This window comes from Canis lupus, chromosome 9, assembly GCF_011100685.1.
Source record: "Canis lupus familiaris isolate Mischka breed German Shepherd chromosome 9, alternate assembly UU_Cfam_GSD_1.0, whole genome shotgun sequence".
Lineage (NCBI taxonomy): Eukaryota > Metazoa > Chordata > Mammalia > Carnivora > Canidae > Canis > Canis lupus.
The window spans coordinates 59,885,625-59,903,115 of record NC_049230.1 but is presented as its reverse complement, the minus strand read 5'-3'; the positions used below and the strand labels follow the sequence as shown (position 1 = coordinate 59,903,115).

General features: G+C 34.8%; 1 protein-coding gene across 6 annotated transcripts in view; it reads left to right on the top strand.

The window, feature by feature from the left end:
* RABGAP1 (RAB GTPase activating protein 1) overlaps positions 1-17,491 on the top strand; it is a 167,261-nt gene that overhangs the window by 43,132 nt on the left and 106,638 nt on the right. For all 6 annotated transcript variants that reach the window (XR_005365013.1, XR_005365011.1, XR_005365012.1 and 3 more), the window contains 8 exons: positions 2,074-2,308; positions 3,211-3,415; positions 6,038-6,212; positions 7,008-7,165; positions 13,212-13,322; positions 13,840-13,906; positions 14,613-14,715; positions 15,663-15,832. Coding sequence is in view for 3 of the 6 variants with exons in the window: in XM_038549425.1 (XP_038405353.1) it covers positions 2,074-2,308; positions 3,211-3,415; positions 6,038-6,212; positions 7,008-7,165; positions 13,212-13,322; positions 13,840-13,906; positions 14,613-14,715; positions 15,663-15,832 (1,224 nt within the window). In the remaining 3 variants the exon portion in view is untranslated. The remainder of the gene's footprint in view (positions 1-2,073; positions 2,309-3,210; positions 3,416-6,037; positions 6,213-7,007; positions 7,166-13,211; positions 13,323-13,839; positions 13,907-14,612; positions 14,716-15,662; positions 15,833-17,491) is intronic.

Below are 17,491 nucleotides of genomic sequence, written 5' to 3'. Positions count from 1 at the left end.
CAGGGCTGATATTAAAGATCAAATCAGTATTTTGTAACATGTAAAATAAAATGTTTTCTCTTTGATTGTTTGCTCTTTTACTGTTAGTCTCTCCAGTTATTGCTAATTACATAAATGTGGAATCTAATACCTTTTCTCCATCTGTGTTCAGAAAGCTGTACCTATCCTACTCACGTTCTTTCTCTTTCCTCTTGGAAAACAGTTTAGGTTCAGTTAGACTATCTTTTGTTTACTGCAGGTGATGCAGTAATTGCTCTCCAGTTCTGAAAGAATGAGAGGTTAATTGGAACCAAGCTGTGGTTTATTTTTCAGATGGCTTTAAAAAACTTGTGAAAGGGGATCCCTGGGTGGCACAGCGGTTTGGCGCCTGCCTTTGGCCCAGGGCGCGATCCTGGAGACCCGGGATCGAATCCCACGTCGGGCTCCCAGTGCATGGAGCCTGCTTCTCTCTCTGCCTGTGTCTCTGCCTCTCTCTCTCTCTCTCTCTGTGTGACTATCATAAATAAATAAAAAAAAAAAATTAAAAAAAAAACTTGTGAAAGTAGAACTTCTGGAAAAAAGAAATTTGATTACATTTGTGGATGTGTAGGATCAGGCATAATAGAGAATTGAAATTACTTGACCCACTTGGTAGTTCCACTAATGGTAACTGTAAACATAAAATGAAAGTTCAGGGAAATAGACATTGTCACTGAAGTCACGAGGCTGTACACCTGTTTCGCTCTACTTTCCCAGGTAAGAGTAGTTGACATGTTAGATTTGTTTGGGAAAATGTCAGCAAAAAAAGACTTAAGACTGTTTCTCAAATATAATTTACAACCAAAGGAACTTGACACAGAGCCATAAAAAATGTTTGAACTGGGTTCTTTGGTAGTCCAGAGGTATATCTGTTATTATTGGAATTTTGCTTCTAACTTACATGTTTCTTTGACCAGGAAGACCTCATTCTCTTTAACAATCTCGTAGTCCCACCCATTTTCACTTTCTGTCAGATTTTAGGCTTCAGAAAGCTGCCTCAGTCAGCCCCCTTTCTTGATCAGGACTTTTCCTAAATTCTTTTGTGAATTTTTTTAGTGCTTCTTGAATAAGCATTTTAGTGATAATACTGGGTTTTGTCACTTGTGGTTTTCCTTAGCATTAAGCAGTCTCCACTTGATTTGCCCTTGTTTACTTCCTTGTTGACAATTAATAATAAACCATATGACTCTAGAAAAATACTTGACATACTGAAATGGAGTGCTTCTGCTCCTCAGGACATTTTATACATACCAGCTTTATTCAGGTGCCCAGAACTTTCAGAAACTGTTCATATCAAAGGAATCTCCCTTAGAATTACAAGAGACTGACTTAGAGTAGGAATGATGAAATCCATGTGAAAATTTATTACCTAATAAATCTGTTTCTATGATAACGTTTGCAAGCAAACACATTTTCCTTTTTTCCTAAAGATTAGAGAAGCCCCTAAAGATATTCATTCATTCTTTCTTTCTTTCTTTCTTTCTTTCTTTCTTTCTTTCTTTCTTTCTTTCTTTCTTTCTTTCTTTTTATTTATTTATTTATTTATGATAGGCACACAGTGAGAGAGAGAGAGGCAGAGACACAGGCAGAGAGAGAAGCAGGCTCCATGCACCGGGAGCCCGACGTGGGATTCGATCCCGGGTCTCCAGGATCGCGCCCTGGGCCAAAGGCAGGCGCTAAACCTCTGCGCCACCCAGGGATCCCTAAAGATATTCTTCTTAACAGATTATTTCTCACCAGACATGTAAAATTCCAGATATTTTAATTGTTAATTGAGGACACTGTAGAAAACTTTCAATAACACTGACATTGTCACATACATTTCTGGGCACTAGTCTCAAATTCACTATATACTTTTTCATGAAAAACTGTATGATTTAGAGCAGCTACAACTCTTATTTATTGCTGATCTTGATTTATTCTGTTTTTTAAAAAACATTCAGCAGATATCTTTGTGTCAAAAGAAACGTTATTTTCTCTAGCATACGCATCCATTTGAATTAGTACCGGCCTCTCTTCCTCACTTTGCTGATTACATGTATTTGTGACCCTTAGATTATAGGGAATGGAAGTGAACAGCAGCTGCAAAAAGAGCTAGCAGATGTGCTAATGGATCCTCCAATGGACGACCAGCCAGCGGACAAAGAACTTGTGGAAAGGTCACAACTGGATGGTGAAGGAGACGGACCTCTTTCTAACCAGCTCTCAGCTTCATCCACCATTAACCCTGTGCCATTAGTAGGGCTCCAAAAACCAGAGATGAGCTTGCCAGTGAAACCTGGACAAGGAGGTTAGGACTGCTGCATTGCTTGCTTAACTGAAGGTTATTGTTTTTAATATGTGAGTGCCCACACTGTATTAGGTTTGATTCAGAGCAAATAAAAACCATTATCTGTGTTTTCTAGAAACTTCAGATTCTAGATTTAGGGGAATGTGAGAAGGGTAGATATACGTACCATTTTGATTTCCCTTTAAATGTATGTCATTTATATCAAAGAAAGATAACAGCAGTTTAATGACATTGAAGAAGTCTCATTTCAGAATGTTTCAGGATTTTTCCAAGAAAGAAGGAATTTGAATACAGTGTTGGAGATGTGGAGGAATAATGTTTGAGGAAGAGATATTTGCTCCAGGCTTGTATAGATAGCTCTTTGGGAGTAGTTGCCAGGTTGTAAAAGGGAGCCAAAAGGCACCATAGAGGAGGAATAGAGGAATTATAAAGGCTCATTGGGAAAGTAGAGTGTTAAAACTGTAGAGCTTTATCGGGAAAGAGGAAGGGGTATTGGGAGAACATAAAGTGGCTAAGATGGTGAATGAGAGAAATAAAGCAATGCAGATCAGAAAGAAAACAGATAGGATTTTTCAGAGTGATAAAATACTGAATGTATTTTTGACCTTAATGTAAATTATAAAGTCAAAACAAATTAGAAGAGGCAGAAATGTAAATCATTTCTAACCTCAGGTCACATTTTAGATTTGGGATTGACAGTAAAGCAATCTCTAAATATTGTGGTGTTGGTGACAATTTTAATGTGAAATTTCAGGCTTTAACGGGCATTTTTTGTGGGGCAATAGCATAGTATCTCATTGGTATTTAATTGTAGAACCTAAATGTAACTTGTAGGTTTTTACTTGGTATTCATGTCAACAAAATACTGAAATGAAAGTAACCCTCCATTACCATTTCTTCAGATTCTGAAGGGTCAAGTCCTTTCACACCAGCCGCTGATGAGGACAGTGTAGTTTTCAGCAAACTAACTTATTTAGGCTGTGCCTCAGTAAATGCTCCCAGGAGTGAAGTGGAAGCCTTAAGGATGATGTCCATCTTAAGAAGCCAGTGTCAGATTTCACTAGATGTAACCCTTTCAGTGCCGAATGTATCTGAAGGAACCGTGAGGTAAGAGTAGCTTCTTGAAATGTTTGTAGCAATGGATCAGATTTCTGACCTATAGATTTAGAAAGAAGCAGTGTTTAATTCACCTGGCTCTTAATAAATTGAAAGGATTGTGACTTTTATGAAAATTAGTCTCTCATTTGAACAGTTTTTTATATTCTTCCCTATCCCAGTTGTGTGTAGTACATTAAAATTTAAGTGTTTTGGGATAATGGAAATAACCTTGACCTGAAAATATGCCTAACAAAATAATTTATATTTTCGCTGTTCTACCAGTACAAATACTAGCTGGACACATTAGTTCAATGTGAAGTTTCATACTGAATCTAACTGAACATATTAGAGTCAACAACAATATTAACATCAGAATCAACGTTTTTTAAGAGATTATTTTAGAGCATGCACGTGTATGTGCACATGATTGGGGCAGGGATAGAAAGGAAGAGAGAATCCACAAGCAGACTCCCCACTGAGCATGGAGCCTGATGCAAGGCTTGATCCCCAAGATCTTGAAATTATACCTGAACCACAACCAAGAGTTGATCGCTCAACCCACTGAGTCACCCAAGCACCCCCAGAATCAACATTTTCAACAGTGGAGTTAAACAGATCATCTTGTAACATGCTTTCTTCATTTAGTTTTATATCATGAATCTCTTTCCATATCAATAAATACACTTAAAAATTTTAATTTGTGATAGTAAGATGATGTATTATTTAGAAATACCCAGTCTTTGGGGCATCTGACTGGCTTAATTGGTGGAGCACGGGACTCTTGATCTTGAGGTTGTGGGTTTGAGCCCCATGTTTGGTATAAAGATTACTTAAAAAAAAAAAAAAACTTAAATAACCAGTCTTATATATTGGACATTTTAGTTTTAGTGGGGTTTTTTTAAGGAGAAAACTACTAATAGCTAATATTAAGCGTTTATTATATAGGTATGTAAGTGCATTACCTATAATTTCCGTATAAAGAGGTATGTTAAATTTTTGTTGTTATAAAATTTCTTTAGGATAAATTCCTAGAAGTAGACTTTTGAGTCAGAGGTTTCCCCATTTTCATTGCTTTTGATACAATGCCAAGTAGCTCTCTAGAAATAGCAATCCATTTTGTACTTTATCAGTAGTGTATGAGAGGGAATCTGTTTTTATACTCCCAGAAGCATTTTGGATTTTCATGGTAGTAGTGTTGTACCTATATGTGGATAGTAGTAAGTTACTTTTTTAATATTCCATTATTCTACATGCGTAATTCTTTTTTTGAAGTTTTAAAGAACCATTTCACAAAGACTCACAAATCCTAATTTTAATTATATTTATTAATGTGAAACTTTTTTTTAAAAAGATTTATTTATTTTAGAGACAGCATGAGCGAAGGGAGGGGTAGAGGAAGGAGAGAGGGAAAGAGAAGCAGACTCCATGCTGAGCTCAATCTCACGACTCTTGAGATCAGACCTGAGACAAAAATCAAGAGTCCGGCACTTAACCGACTGAGCCACCCAGGCACCCCTGTTAATGTGAAATGTTTCATAAAATTTACTTAGCACTCATTCTGTGTGCTTCTTAGTAGTTATTGCCCAGCTGAAGTTATATTTTGTTCTGATACATTTTAATTCTATAAATATGCAAAAACCAGTTTCTCTTGCTCATGTTTTCAGAGTTTTTATAAAAGTACCTTTGAATGTGGATGAGGTTCCCTTCCTGTGTATTTCCATTATGCACAGGAACCCCTGGGCTTTCCTCATCAATGGCCCTGCCCATTCAGTGTTGAAATTGTAGTTTAATTTCATTCCTGTGTCTTCAGTGTCCAGAACAGAGCCTGCAATGTTGTAGTTAACACGTAAGTATTTATTGAACCATTACATTTTTGAGTGACTGACACACCTTTGATTTTCAGTGAATGACATCCTTTTGATTTTAGTAATCATCTTTTTTTAGGTGTTAACATTTTATACACTCTTATCTGCCATGAATTAGAAGAATATGTTTCACTCTGAGAAAGCACATATTATTTTTTAATTATTTTTAAATAATAAAGCAGATTATGTCATTTTTAGGAGGTAATAAAAAGCAGAGCTTTAATGATTTATTTTAGTAGTCTAATTTTACCCATTGATCTAGTATTTATTTATTTATTTATTTATTTATTTATTTATTTATTTATAGATTTTATATATTTATTCATGAGAGACACAGAGAGAGAGGGGAGGGGGGCAGAGACACAGGCAGAGGGAGAAGCAGGCTCCGTGCAGGAAGCCTGTCATGGGACTTGATCCCGGGTCTCCAGGATCACACCCTGGGCTGAAGGCAGCGCTAAACTGCTGAGCCACCCGGGCTGCCCGATCTAGTCGTTATTTAGGTACAGATTATATAGGAAACATACTTACTGTGTTTTTCTATTGTCTCTGTGAAGAGTAAGTATATTTTGGGACCATGGGAGTATGAAATTAATAACTTCAGAAATCCACATGTTACTTATTTATTAAGATTTAAGATTAATATGATTAGCATACCAAAAATAGTTCCTATGATCTTGCTAGAAAGAGGAGTCTCAAATCATAATATAGATGTACTGAAAAGAGTCCATAATCCCTTTAAGCTCTTTATATCTTTTTTCCTGAACAGACTCTTAGATCCTCAGACAAACACTGAAATAGCAAACTACCCTATCTACAAAATCCTGTTTTGTGTCAGAGGGCATGATGGAACTCCTGAGAGTGACTGTTTCGCTTTCACTGAAAGTCATTACAATGCAGAGCTCTTCAGAATACACGTCTTCCGGTGTGAAATACAAGAAGCTGTAAGTCCCTATCAGAAAGAAAATTGTCTGCAAATGAGACTTCATCTGTACCCTCATTATGTTGAAGTTATTTGCAGTATTTATTAGGGTCATTTAATAAGCCAACTAAAATTCTCCTAATGTTTTATTCATTCCAGCCTGATGGGCTGAAGTACAAAGAAACTAAAAGTTTGGGTAGCCAGAATCTTGTTGCTAAGAGTGTCAGAGACCAAGACTGCTTCTTGATAGGCATCTTGGTTTTAGCAGTGACAAATTTCTAAACTGTTCTTTTTCTTTTTTTTTTAAGATTTTATTTATTTATTCATGAGAGACACAGAGAGAGAGAGGTAGAGACACAGGCAGAGGGCGAAGTGGGCTCCATGCAGGAAGCCTGATGTGGGACTCGATCCCGGGACTCCAGGATCACGCCCTGGGCCAAGGCAGGCGCCAAACCACTGAGCCACCCAGGGATCCCTAAACTGTTGTTTTTAAAGCTAATCTTGTAGGATTTTTTTTTTTACTATAATAAATATATTCAAATTGTTTCTAACAATTTAGGAAATTATTTTTCAATTGCATTTCTTGTGTTTATAACCATTTCTTTTTAAAACCCCTTCTCTGGCTATTTTTAGTGTTGCTTGCTTTCTAGGCCTAACAAATTAGATAATTTACCAAAAGAAACTAGTGGGGGAAAGATGAATTACCCCCCCCCACACACACACATACACACACATGCACAAAGTAGGGGTAACCTTCAGCCTTCATAAAAGTATTTTATTTTTTCTAATAACACCCATTTTCTAATGTCTATTGTAGGTAAGCCGGATACTTTACAGTTTTGCCACTGCCTTCCGCCGTTCTGCCAAGCAGACCCCACTTTCAGCAAGTGCTGCACCCCAAACTCCTGACAGTGACATCTTTACCTTCTCTGTGTCTTTAGAAATAAAAGAAGATGATGGTAAAGGTTATTTTAGGTAGGGTATTTTATTCTGTTCTTTATGATGATGATGTTTTTTAAGTTTGTATTAGCATACTATATCACCTGTGGTTCAAGGGAAACTCTGGGTCAGATATATAACTTTCATGTATAAAATGATTGGTTTTATAGAGTTTTTTTTTATATATTGTAAGAGTTAAAGAAAAGGAAATAGGCATATTTGCAGAGGAAAGTTTTTTATTTAAATTTTTTGTTTATTTAAAATTTTTTAAATTTTAATTTCAGTATAATTAACATGGAGCATTACATTAGTTTCAGGTATACAATACAGAGATTCAAAAATCCTATACATCTCAGTGCTCATCACAATAAATGTTTTCTTAATCCCCATCATCTCTTTCACCCATCTCACCCATCTACCTCCCCCCTCATAATCATCAGTTTGTTCTGTATAGTTAAAAGTCTGATTTTTGGGTTGTCTCTTTTTCTCTTTGTTTCTTGGTTTTGTTTCTTAAATTCCATGTGTAGGTGAAATCATGCGGTATTTGTCTTTCTCTAATTATGGAAGCAGCCCAAGTGTCCATCAATAGATGAATAAAAAGGATATGGTGTGTGTGTGTGTATATATCATGGAATATTAGCCATAAAAAAGAATGAAATCTTGCCATTTGCAGCAACATTGATGAATCTAGAGGATATAATACTCAGTGAATAAGTCAGTCAGAAAAAGGCTTATTTCTGTTTCATTTTTTAATGGCTTGGTATGCATTTGTGTGTACACGCACACATATATACATATATTACCCTTCATACCTTTATTCATCTGCTGGTGAACAGTTGGGCTGCTTTCCTTATTGGGCTATTGTAAATAATGCTGCAATAGACATAGAGATGCATGCATGTATCTTTTGGAATTAATGTTTCCATATTCTTTGGGCAAATACCCAGAAGTGGAGTTACTGGATCATAAGGTAGATCTATTTTTAATTTTTTAGGACCCTCCATACTGTTTTCCACAGTGGCTGCACCAGTTTGCATTCCCCCCAATAGTACACGAGGGTTCCTTTTTTTTCTCCACATCCTCACCAGCTCTTGTTATTTCTTGCTTTTTGATATTAGCCTTTCTGACAGGTATGAGGTGCTATCTCATTGTGGTTTTGAGTTGCATTTCCCTGATGATGAGTGATGTTGAACATCTTTTCATGGTGTCTGTTGGCCATCTCTGTGTCGTCTTTGGAGAAATGTCTTTTCATGTCTTCCATCCATTTTTAAATTGGATCATTTTTGGGGGGGGGGATACTAGTTAGAGAAGTTCTTTAATGTTTTGATAACTAACTCTTTATTGGATATAGCATTTGCAGATACCTTCTCCAGTTCAGAAGGTCATGTTTTAGTTTTGTTGATTATTTCCTTTGCTGTTCAGAAGCCTTTTTTTTAAATTAATTAATTTTTAAATGTAATCGCAGTAGTTTATTTTTGCTTTTGTTTCCCTTGCCTTAGGGGGCATATCTAGAAAGATGTTACTATGCCCAGTGTCAGAGATATTGCTGCCTGTGCTCTCTTCTAAGACTTTTTTGGTTTAGGCCTCACATTTAGATCTTTAATTCATTTTGAATTTATTTTTGTGAATGGTATAAGAAAAGTGGTCCAGTTTCATTGTCTTGAATGTGACTGTCCAGTTTTCCCAGCACCATTTGTTGAAGAGACTTTCTCCCATTGTATACTCATTACTCTTTGTTCAAGATTAATTGACCATATAATTGTGGGTTTATTTCTGGGCTCTTTATTTTGTTCCATTGATCTATGTGTCTGTTTTTGTGCCAGTAGCATGCTGTTTTGCTTATAAACAGCTTTGTCGTATATCTTGAAATTTGGGATTATTGATACCTTCACTTTTGTTCTTTTTCAGGATTGCTTTGGCTATTGAGTCTTTTGTGATGTCATACAAATTTTAGGATTATTCTAGTTCTGTGAAAAATGCTGCTGGTATTTTGATAGAGATTGCATTAAATCTGTAGATTGCTTTAGGTAGTATGGACATGTTAACATTTTTTCTCCCAATCCATGAGCATGGTATGTTTTTCCATTTATTTATGTTGTCTTCAGAGTATAGGTCTTTCATTGCTTTGGTTATTAAGTTTATTCCTAGGTATTTTACTGTTTTTGCTGCCATTGTAAATGGGACTGTTTTCTTAATTTCTCTTTTCCAGAGGCAAGATTTGAAGACTTTTAAAGCAATTAAAATTATTTCGTGTGGGAAACTATATCACATTACCATTTTCTTTTAGACTCAGAATAACTGGCCCATTGCTTATATGAAGTATGACAGAAGCCAAGCCCACTGGATTTGTTGCTGCTTGTTTCTCTAGGCTTCTTTGGTCTTGTTGTTGGCTGGTTAATTTGTTTTAATAATCTAAAGATCTTAAGGCTTCTGACATCAAGTTTTACCATTAAAGTTTTATCTGAACACAGTGGATGAGGAGAAGGAGGTCTGTGTTCGAAGTCTTAACTTTGCATATAGGGTCAGAAATAACTGGTTTGGGACTTTAAGTAAAATGATACTTGAGTAGTGGAAAGAACCCTAGAATAGATATAAAAACTTGGGTTTAGTTTAATTATTGCTACTATTAACACTGATCTTTTCCAACTTTCTTTATATCTCCTGATGGTAGTTTCCTTACTTATAAAATGAGTTAGCTAGACTTTAAAGTCCTTTCTAAATTTAAAATACTATGGTTACAAGATGATTGATTTTTTTTTCTTCCCCTATATTCCATATCACACATCGGGTTCTTGGATTGTAAATGACAGTAACATATTAAAGTTTCTTTTCTTCATGACTACCTCATAAAATGAGTAAAATAAACTGACATTGAAATACGAATGATTTCTACTATTTGCTTTTAAATTAGAAAGCATGGTAACTGGTTCATTTGTTTGAACAACTGGTAACTTAGTCTCTCTGCAAAGACTTTTGGTATTATCATGCCATCTGGTGGCTAATTTTATGTACAGCGTAGCTTCAACTTTTGTTTGTGCAGTTAAGTATGAGATGCAATGGTCTGTGCCCTCTCATCAGCTATATTTTTGTTCTCACAGCAACTTTGAGATGTGCTGCTTCCCACAGTATGCATGCCTATCTTGAGAAGTCGAAATTATAATCTATAAGCTTTGTAATATTACTTTCTAAGAAACAAGTTTCTTTAAACAGCATTTTTTCCCTTTAGTAATGAAATTTATATAGATCTATTTATAATTTCAATTACAAATAGGAATGATGTCTAAAATCTCTCTCAAATGCTAGAACTAGTTCTCTTCTGAATTTAGTCATGTTCAAGGAAGAATGATCATAATCACAAGCCTCCTACCCTGTTCTGTTCACCCTCATACCAAGGAGATGCTATACAAAATATCCCTGGATGGTCATTTTCCTCTTTACATTTGTCAGGGTTTTGTTCTTTTCTTGCTATATGGTTTTATTGAAGTTGTAGTTTATACTAGAAAATAATGTTGTGTAGCCTTATTATAGTGATGAACTTGTTGAAAAGTAAGCCTTTCTTTATCAGCTTTGAACTGGCCAGATGCAGTTGTTTTTATCCAGTGATTCCATAATATTTCTAGGAATTTATCTGCAGAAACAATAATTGAAGTACCCAAAGAATTATCAAGATGGATGTTCCCCTTAATGCTGTTAATAATAGCAAAATTAAGAAGTAGAAATTAAATGTTCACCAGGATATAATTATTAAATATGATGCATTTCACAATATATATAAATGTCAAAACATTATGTTATACACCTCAAATTAATATAATGTTATATATTTATATCTATTATATCTATTATATTTCATTAAAACATAATACAGTAATATACCCATATGACTTAGCAGCTATCCAAAAAATATAGATATATGTAAATAACCATAGCACAAGATAGATTGTGGTTTTACTCTAACATAAATACAAAGTACTTTGACAAGTAATAATGTTCTTCTTTTCATCCTTGAAAAAGTATAATTCTTACATTATTAATATCAGAAACCTACTTTCAGTTTAACCCTTAGGAAGATGGAGCATTTTCATTTAAAACATTCAAAGCATTCTTTTGTCTTATTTATTCTACCACATAGCCCTATTAGATATGCTAGATATTTCATATTTTCCTTGTTTTATAGTTAGAGAAGCCCAGGAAAGTTAAGCCTGGACCTTAGTATTGTAATTTATATAGTAGGAAGTCCACATAAAATTATTTGGATGGATTTATTCAATGATATATGACAAAACTAGAGATATAATCTAAATTCTCTGATAGCAGGAAGGGAACTTCCACTGCTTATACCGTCTACTCTGCCCCCCTGTTAACGTGGCTTTTCCTTGCACTTCAGCATTAGGACAAGAGAGACAACTTTATATCTGTTGTTTTAAATACTGCTAAGAGGTGGGCTTATATTTATTTCTATGTCAGCATCCAGAGAACATAAAGACTAGTGTATCTGTTACCAGCTGAAAATTGAGACCAGTCTATCTCCTTATAGATGAAAATTCTGTCAGCCACAAATATTGAACAGTTTGGTATGCAGAAGTTTTTCTTTGCATGTGTTTGTCATTTCCAGATTCTTTTGCTAAGAGTCTTTGACTTTCATTCCTTTTTTGAAATATTTTTTTAAGATTTTAAGTAATCTCTACATCCAGCATGGGGTTTGAACTTACAACCCCAAGATCAAGAGTCACATGCTCCACTGACAGAGCCAGCCAGGCCACCCTGATTCTTTGATTTTCTCATCTCATTTTCATAAAGTATTGTTTGTTTGTTTGTTTTTTAAGATTTTTTATTTATTCATGAGAGACACAGAGAGAGAGAGGCAGAGAGAAAGAGAGAGAGGGGCAGAGATACAGGCAGAGGGAGAAGCAGGCTCCATGCAGGGAGCCCGACTTGGGATTCGATCCCAGGACTCCAGAATCACACTTTGGGCTGAAGGCAGGCTCCAAACCACTGAGCCACCCACGCGTCCCTCGAGTGTTTTTGAATTGGTTGCTATATAAGAGCAGATGGTCTTCAAACTAATTTTATTTTTTCAGAGCCACTCTTTAGTAGGTACTCAGAATTCTCATATAGACTTTTATAGTATCTTTTAATGGTTCTGCTGCCATTATTTTAAAGTTGTACAGTACTAAGACATAATTCGTATTTGCATGTTGGCTGATTGCCATTGGCAGATGTTTGCCTTTGAGAACAAAGAAGCCAGAGAAAGTGGTATGTGGGAGAGTAGGGGATTATTTAGGTAAACTCTAATTTTAATATTTTCAACTTTATTCTTAAGGTAATGTTTAACTATATCATTAGTATTATTTTTATAGTTCTTGCACAGGTTAACAATAAGGTTGTCACTGCTTAACGGAAGCATTAGGCAACAGCTTACTGTTGGCCATATTTTTCTTATCTATATTATTTTTTGAAGGTACCTTGTTTTGAAATTCAAAGTATCTATGATTATTTTTTCTTTATTACATATTTAAACAAATAAGACAATAATTATTTGTAAAAAAAACAAAACAGTGACTAGATTGAAAGGAAAGAAAACTAGTGTTTGAGTGCCTATGTGCTAGATGTCATGCTAGGTGCTTTACAGATTTCTAACTTAATTTCACAACAGAAGATTAAAAAATTAAAGCCACATTTTTAGGGAGCATATGAGATTTTTTTTTCTAGTTCTTGTAATTTGTTTATTGGATTAACCTACAGTAATGATAGTATTTTCACATCAAGAGATAGATGATTTTTAATTTTTTTTTTAAGATTTTGTTTATTCATTAGAGATACAGAGAGAGGCAGAGACATAGGCAGAGGGAGAAGCCTCCCACAGGGAATCTAATGCAAGACTCGATCGCAGGACCTTGGACCATGACCTAAGCCAAAGGCAGACACTCAACTACTGAGCCACCAGGCATACCTGATTTTTAAATTTCTATTCTGATTTGAAAACCAGGCACAGAAAAGAATCCTAGATTCTAAAGAAGTTGTTCCAGTATATGTCACAGTAAAATACTTTGCAAAATTAATGAAACATGTTGTTCTACAGTGCAGTTCCTAAAGAGAAGGACAGACAATGCTTTAAACTTCGCCAAGGAACTGATAAGAAGATTGTCATCTATGTGCAACAGACAACTAATAAAGAACTGGCCATTGAAAGGTAAATATTTTTGTAAACTCAGCTTAAATATAAATTCTAGTGGAGTAGCCATGCACAGTATTCAAAAATACATTTGCAAAAATTTTGTTCTTTTGGTTTTTAAGGTGAATTCTTTTGTTTTTTATTTTTATTTTTATTTTTTAAAGATTTATTTATTTATTCATGAGAGACACACAGAGAGAGAGAGGCAGAGACATAGGCAGAGGGAGAAGCAGGCTCCATGCAGGAAGCCTGATGTGGGACTCGATCCTGGGACTCCAGGATCACTCCCTGAACTGAAGGCAGATGGTCAACCGCTGAGCCACCCAGGCATCCCATCTTTTGGGTTTTGTTTTTTTTTTTTTTTTCATCTTTTGGTTTTTAAAGTGAATATTTCATTCACTTAATTTGGGCAGTGCTAATTAAGTGATCATTTTAATGTATCCTTTATCCATCAATAAGAATTTTAAATGACCTAGTTTAAATGTCTTTTTAATGTTATCTTTCTTCCAAATTTATGCATCTTCCTCCTTTGCAGGTGTTTTGGTCTTCTTCTTAGCCCAGGAAAAGATGTACGAAATAGTGACATGCACTTGTTAGATTTGGTAAGGATTGCTTTTGTTTTTAAGGTTATACACTATTTCCTTGATAAATGTATCATTCTGTATTACCTAAATATGATGCTAAAGCACTTTTATGAAGGTGTTCTTATGAGCTATGATAGTAGTAGACAAAGAATTTCATTATTTCTGACTTGATATTTCCTAGTCTGACTTTAGACCTGTTTAGTCTCAGCCTCAGTTTTTATACTGTGTAACAGTGAATAATCCCTGTTTAGAATTTAAAGTTGAAGTAGGAAGCAAAGAGAAAGTTTGTGAAAGAAGCATTTACATACTATTATCATGAGTTTTATAAAAGTAGGTGGTATTAGTATTGTAGCTATTATGTGAAAATCTTTATTCCCAAAACTAAAATTTATGTGATAATTATGTACTTGACAGAAGAATTCAACCAAGATTCAGGTGGTAAATTTCTCTGATATTTGCTCTGATTTATTAGCATTTATTAGCATTTATTATAAATTAGCATTTATTTTATTACTTTTCAGGAGCAGTTGCATAAATAATTGGCACATCTTTAATTTTCACTGCAGTCAGTCTCATTCATATATATTTCTACTTTTTTGAAAAATACCTGACCGTCTTTCATATTCTTATATTTTTGTGACTCCTATATTTTTAAACGTGTCAAAATGGTAGTTAGCTGTTGTTCACTTATCTTGGCATTAATGCTTTTTACTCTTTTCTTTAGGAATCTATGGGCAAAAGTTCAGATGGAAAGTCCTATGTTATCACTGGGAGCTGGAATCCAAAATCTCTACCTTTTCAAGTTGTAAATGAAGAAACTCCTAAAGGTGATGCAGATTGCTGACATCGTGAACAGACATTTTAATCCCAAAAAGATCACTAACCTTAGAACCACTTATTTGACAAATATCAGTGTTTTTTTTTAATTGTCATAAAACCAAAGAATTTATATAGGTCTTAGAATTTATTGTTAAATTTGATGTATAAACAAAGTATCATTTTCCCCCACATAATTTTCCCTCCCTTTCTCTTAATTTTTTACTTCCCTGCTTCTTTGTCTATGCATGTACTTATTTATGTACAGAATTCTAAATTTTATTTATTTTTGTGGAGAGATAATATATATATACATATGGTTAAAAATTAAAAGAATATACAGGGGAAAGTAAAAGTCTCCCACAGTCCTCAGGGCCCCAGCCCAAGAGGACCACTGTGACCAGTTTCTTACGTAGCTTTTCAGATACTCTGTGCAGAAACCACCTTTTTCAAGGTATTTTCTACTCTTCCTGAATGTCGTTTAGTAGCTGCATAATGTTCTATCCTGAAAATGTAACAGTATTTGCTTAACCAATGCTTCCTATTTATTTTTCTTCCCATTCATTTTTTTCTTGTTACTATAGCACTGTAGATAAATGTATAAGTTAACCAAGATTTTAGAAGTTGAGAACTTCCAGTGTGGGTGAGAGTGGCATGAAGAGGCTGTAGCCTCTTCATGGCAGTTTTATAAAAACAATCTGACAGAACATTTCATAAACTTTATATAGTGCTGTCAGTAATTCCAAAGAGTCTGCCCAAGCAAAGAATTCTCAATACAGAAAAAGAGTTTTCAAAACAGCAATTTATCTGATTATTTTAGATTTTGATTTAATTGATGGATTACCTTAAGGTATCTTGAAAATTTGTGACAAAAGTAATTAATTTTATATTAATTGTATGAGCAAAATATTTCCATTTTTTTTATTTGCTTCTCCCTTCTCTCTCTCTCTCTCTCTAGATAAAGTGCTGTTTATGACCACAGCTGTTGATTTGGTAATAACAGAAGTACAGGAGCCTGTTCGATTTCTCATAGAGACAAAAGTCCGCGTTTGCTCACCTAATGAAAGATTATTCTGGCCCTTTAGCAAACGTAGTACTACTGAAAATTTCTTTTTGAAACTAAAACAGGTACTATGCTTTTCTATAAATATGGGAGGGAGGTAGATAAGAAAGGAGAAACTTTTTGAGGCTGATTTATCATTGAGCTAAGCTATCACTTAGATCTTTAAACAGTTGTGTATTTAAACATATTAAGAGGAAAATTGTCTTATTTTTGCCTACCTGTTTATCATTTTTCTTACTCTTCAGAACCAGGTGTCTGATCTTACTTGCCTTCAAACTGAAGAACTTATTTTAACAATTTTTTTATGTCGCTTTACTAAAGTCCTAACTTTTAGACTCCTTTATCTGAACATGTTTTTATTTCACTCTCATTCCAGTGGGTTATTTCACTGGCTGTTGGATTCTGGGTTGATTTTTTTTTTCTTTTAGCACTTTAAAGGTGTCCACTCACCGTCTCCTGGCTCTCATTGTTTTTGATGTGAAGTCAGCATGCATTTATTTGTATTGTCTCTGTATGGAATGAGTCATTTTCTCCTGGCTGCTTCTAAGATTATATTTTATCTTTGATTTTCAGACATTGAAATATGATGTGCCTGGGCATTTATTTTTTCTTATTTGTCTTCCTTGGGATTTGCTGAGCTTCTTGAAATTAATTAATTAATTAATCAATCTATCTAAGTGACCTATCAATCATCTATCACAGAGAGAGAGAAAGAGCACTGCACAAGCAGAGGGAGTGGAAGAGGGAGAAGCAGACTCTCCACTGAGCAGGGAGCCTCATGGGTGGGGCCTCAATCCCAAGACTTTGGGATCATGACCCAAGCTGAAGGCAGATGCTTAACTGACTGAACTACCCAGGCACCCTTGAGCTTCTTGAAATTTTAAGTTTATGTTCTGTTTTGTTTTTTACCAATTTTGAGGAAAATCTGGTTATTTGTTACAACCTTCTTTCCGGCCCCATCTCTCTTTTCTCTCTTGTAGGATTCCAGTTACATATATTTTAGTCCTTTTGATACTACCTTACAGATCTCTAAGGCTCTGTTTTTTGTGTTTTCTTTTAAATTTATTTTATTTTTTTCCTGGTTTTTCTTCAGGTAGTATACCATTTTAACTCTTTGACTTGTCTTAAAGTTGGTTTGCCCCTTTTATCCAGTTTGCTGTTGAGCCCATTCAATGAATTTATTTATTTATTTGAGATTTATTTATTTGAGCGGGGGGGGGGGTGGTGGTGAGAGAACGTGTGCATGCACACAGAGGGAGAGGGAGAAGCAGAGTCCGTACTGAGCAGAGGGCTCAGTCCCAGGACCTGAGCGAAGGCAGATGCTTAACAGACTGAGCCACCCAGGTGCCCCAAACTTTTTTTTTTTTTTAATTTCAGATCTTTTGCTTTTTATTTCTGGAATGTCTATTTAGTTCTTTTGTTTTCTTAAGAGATTTTCTCTTTGTTCTTTCAAGTATATTTTCTCTTATATCTTTGGGCATAATTATAATATTGCTACTTTAAAAATCCTTAACTGCTAATTCTAATGTCTGGTGAGTCACATTTTCCTGTTTCTTTGTCTAGTAATTTTAGATTATATGTTGGACATTTTTATAATAGATTATTATGGTCTGTTATGGTCCCTTCTGAGTATCAATTTAAAAAAAAATAATTCTGTCAGTTAATATGGTGAAAATCAAATTCCATACTCTATTTTACCTGTAGTGGGCGGCAGATAAAATCTG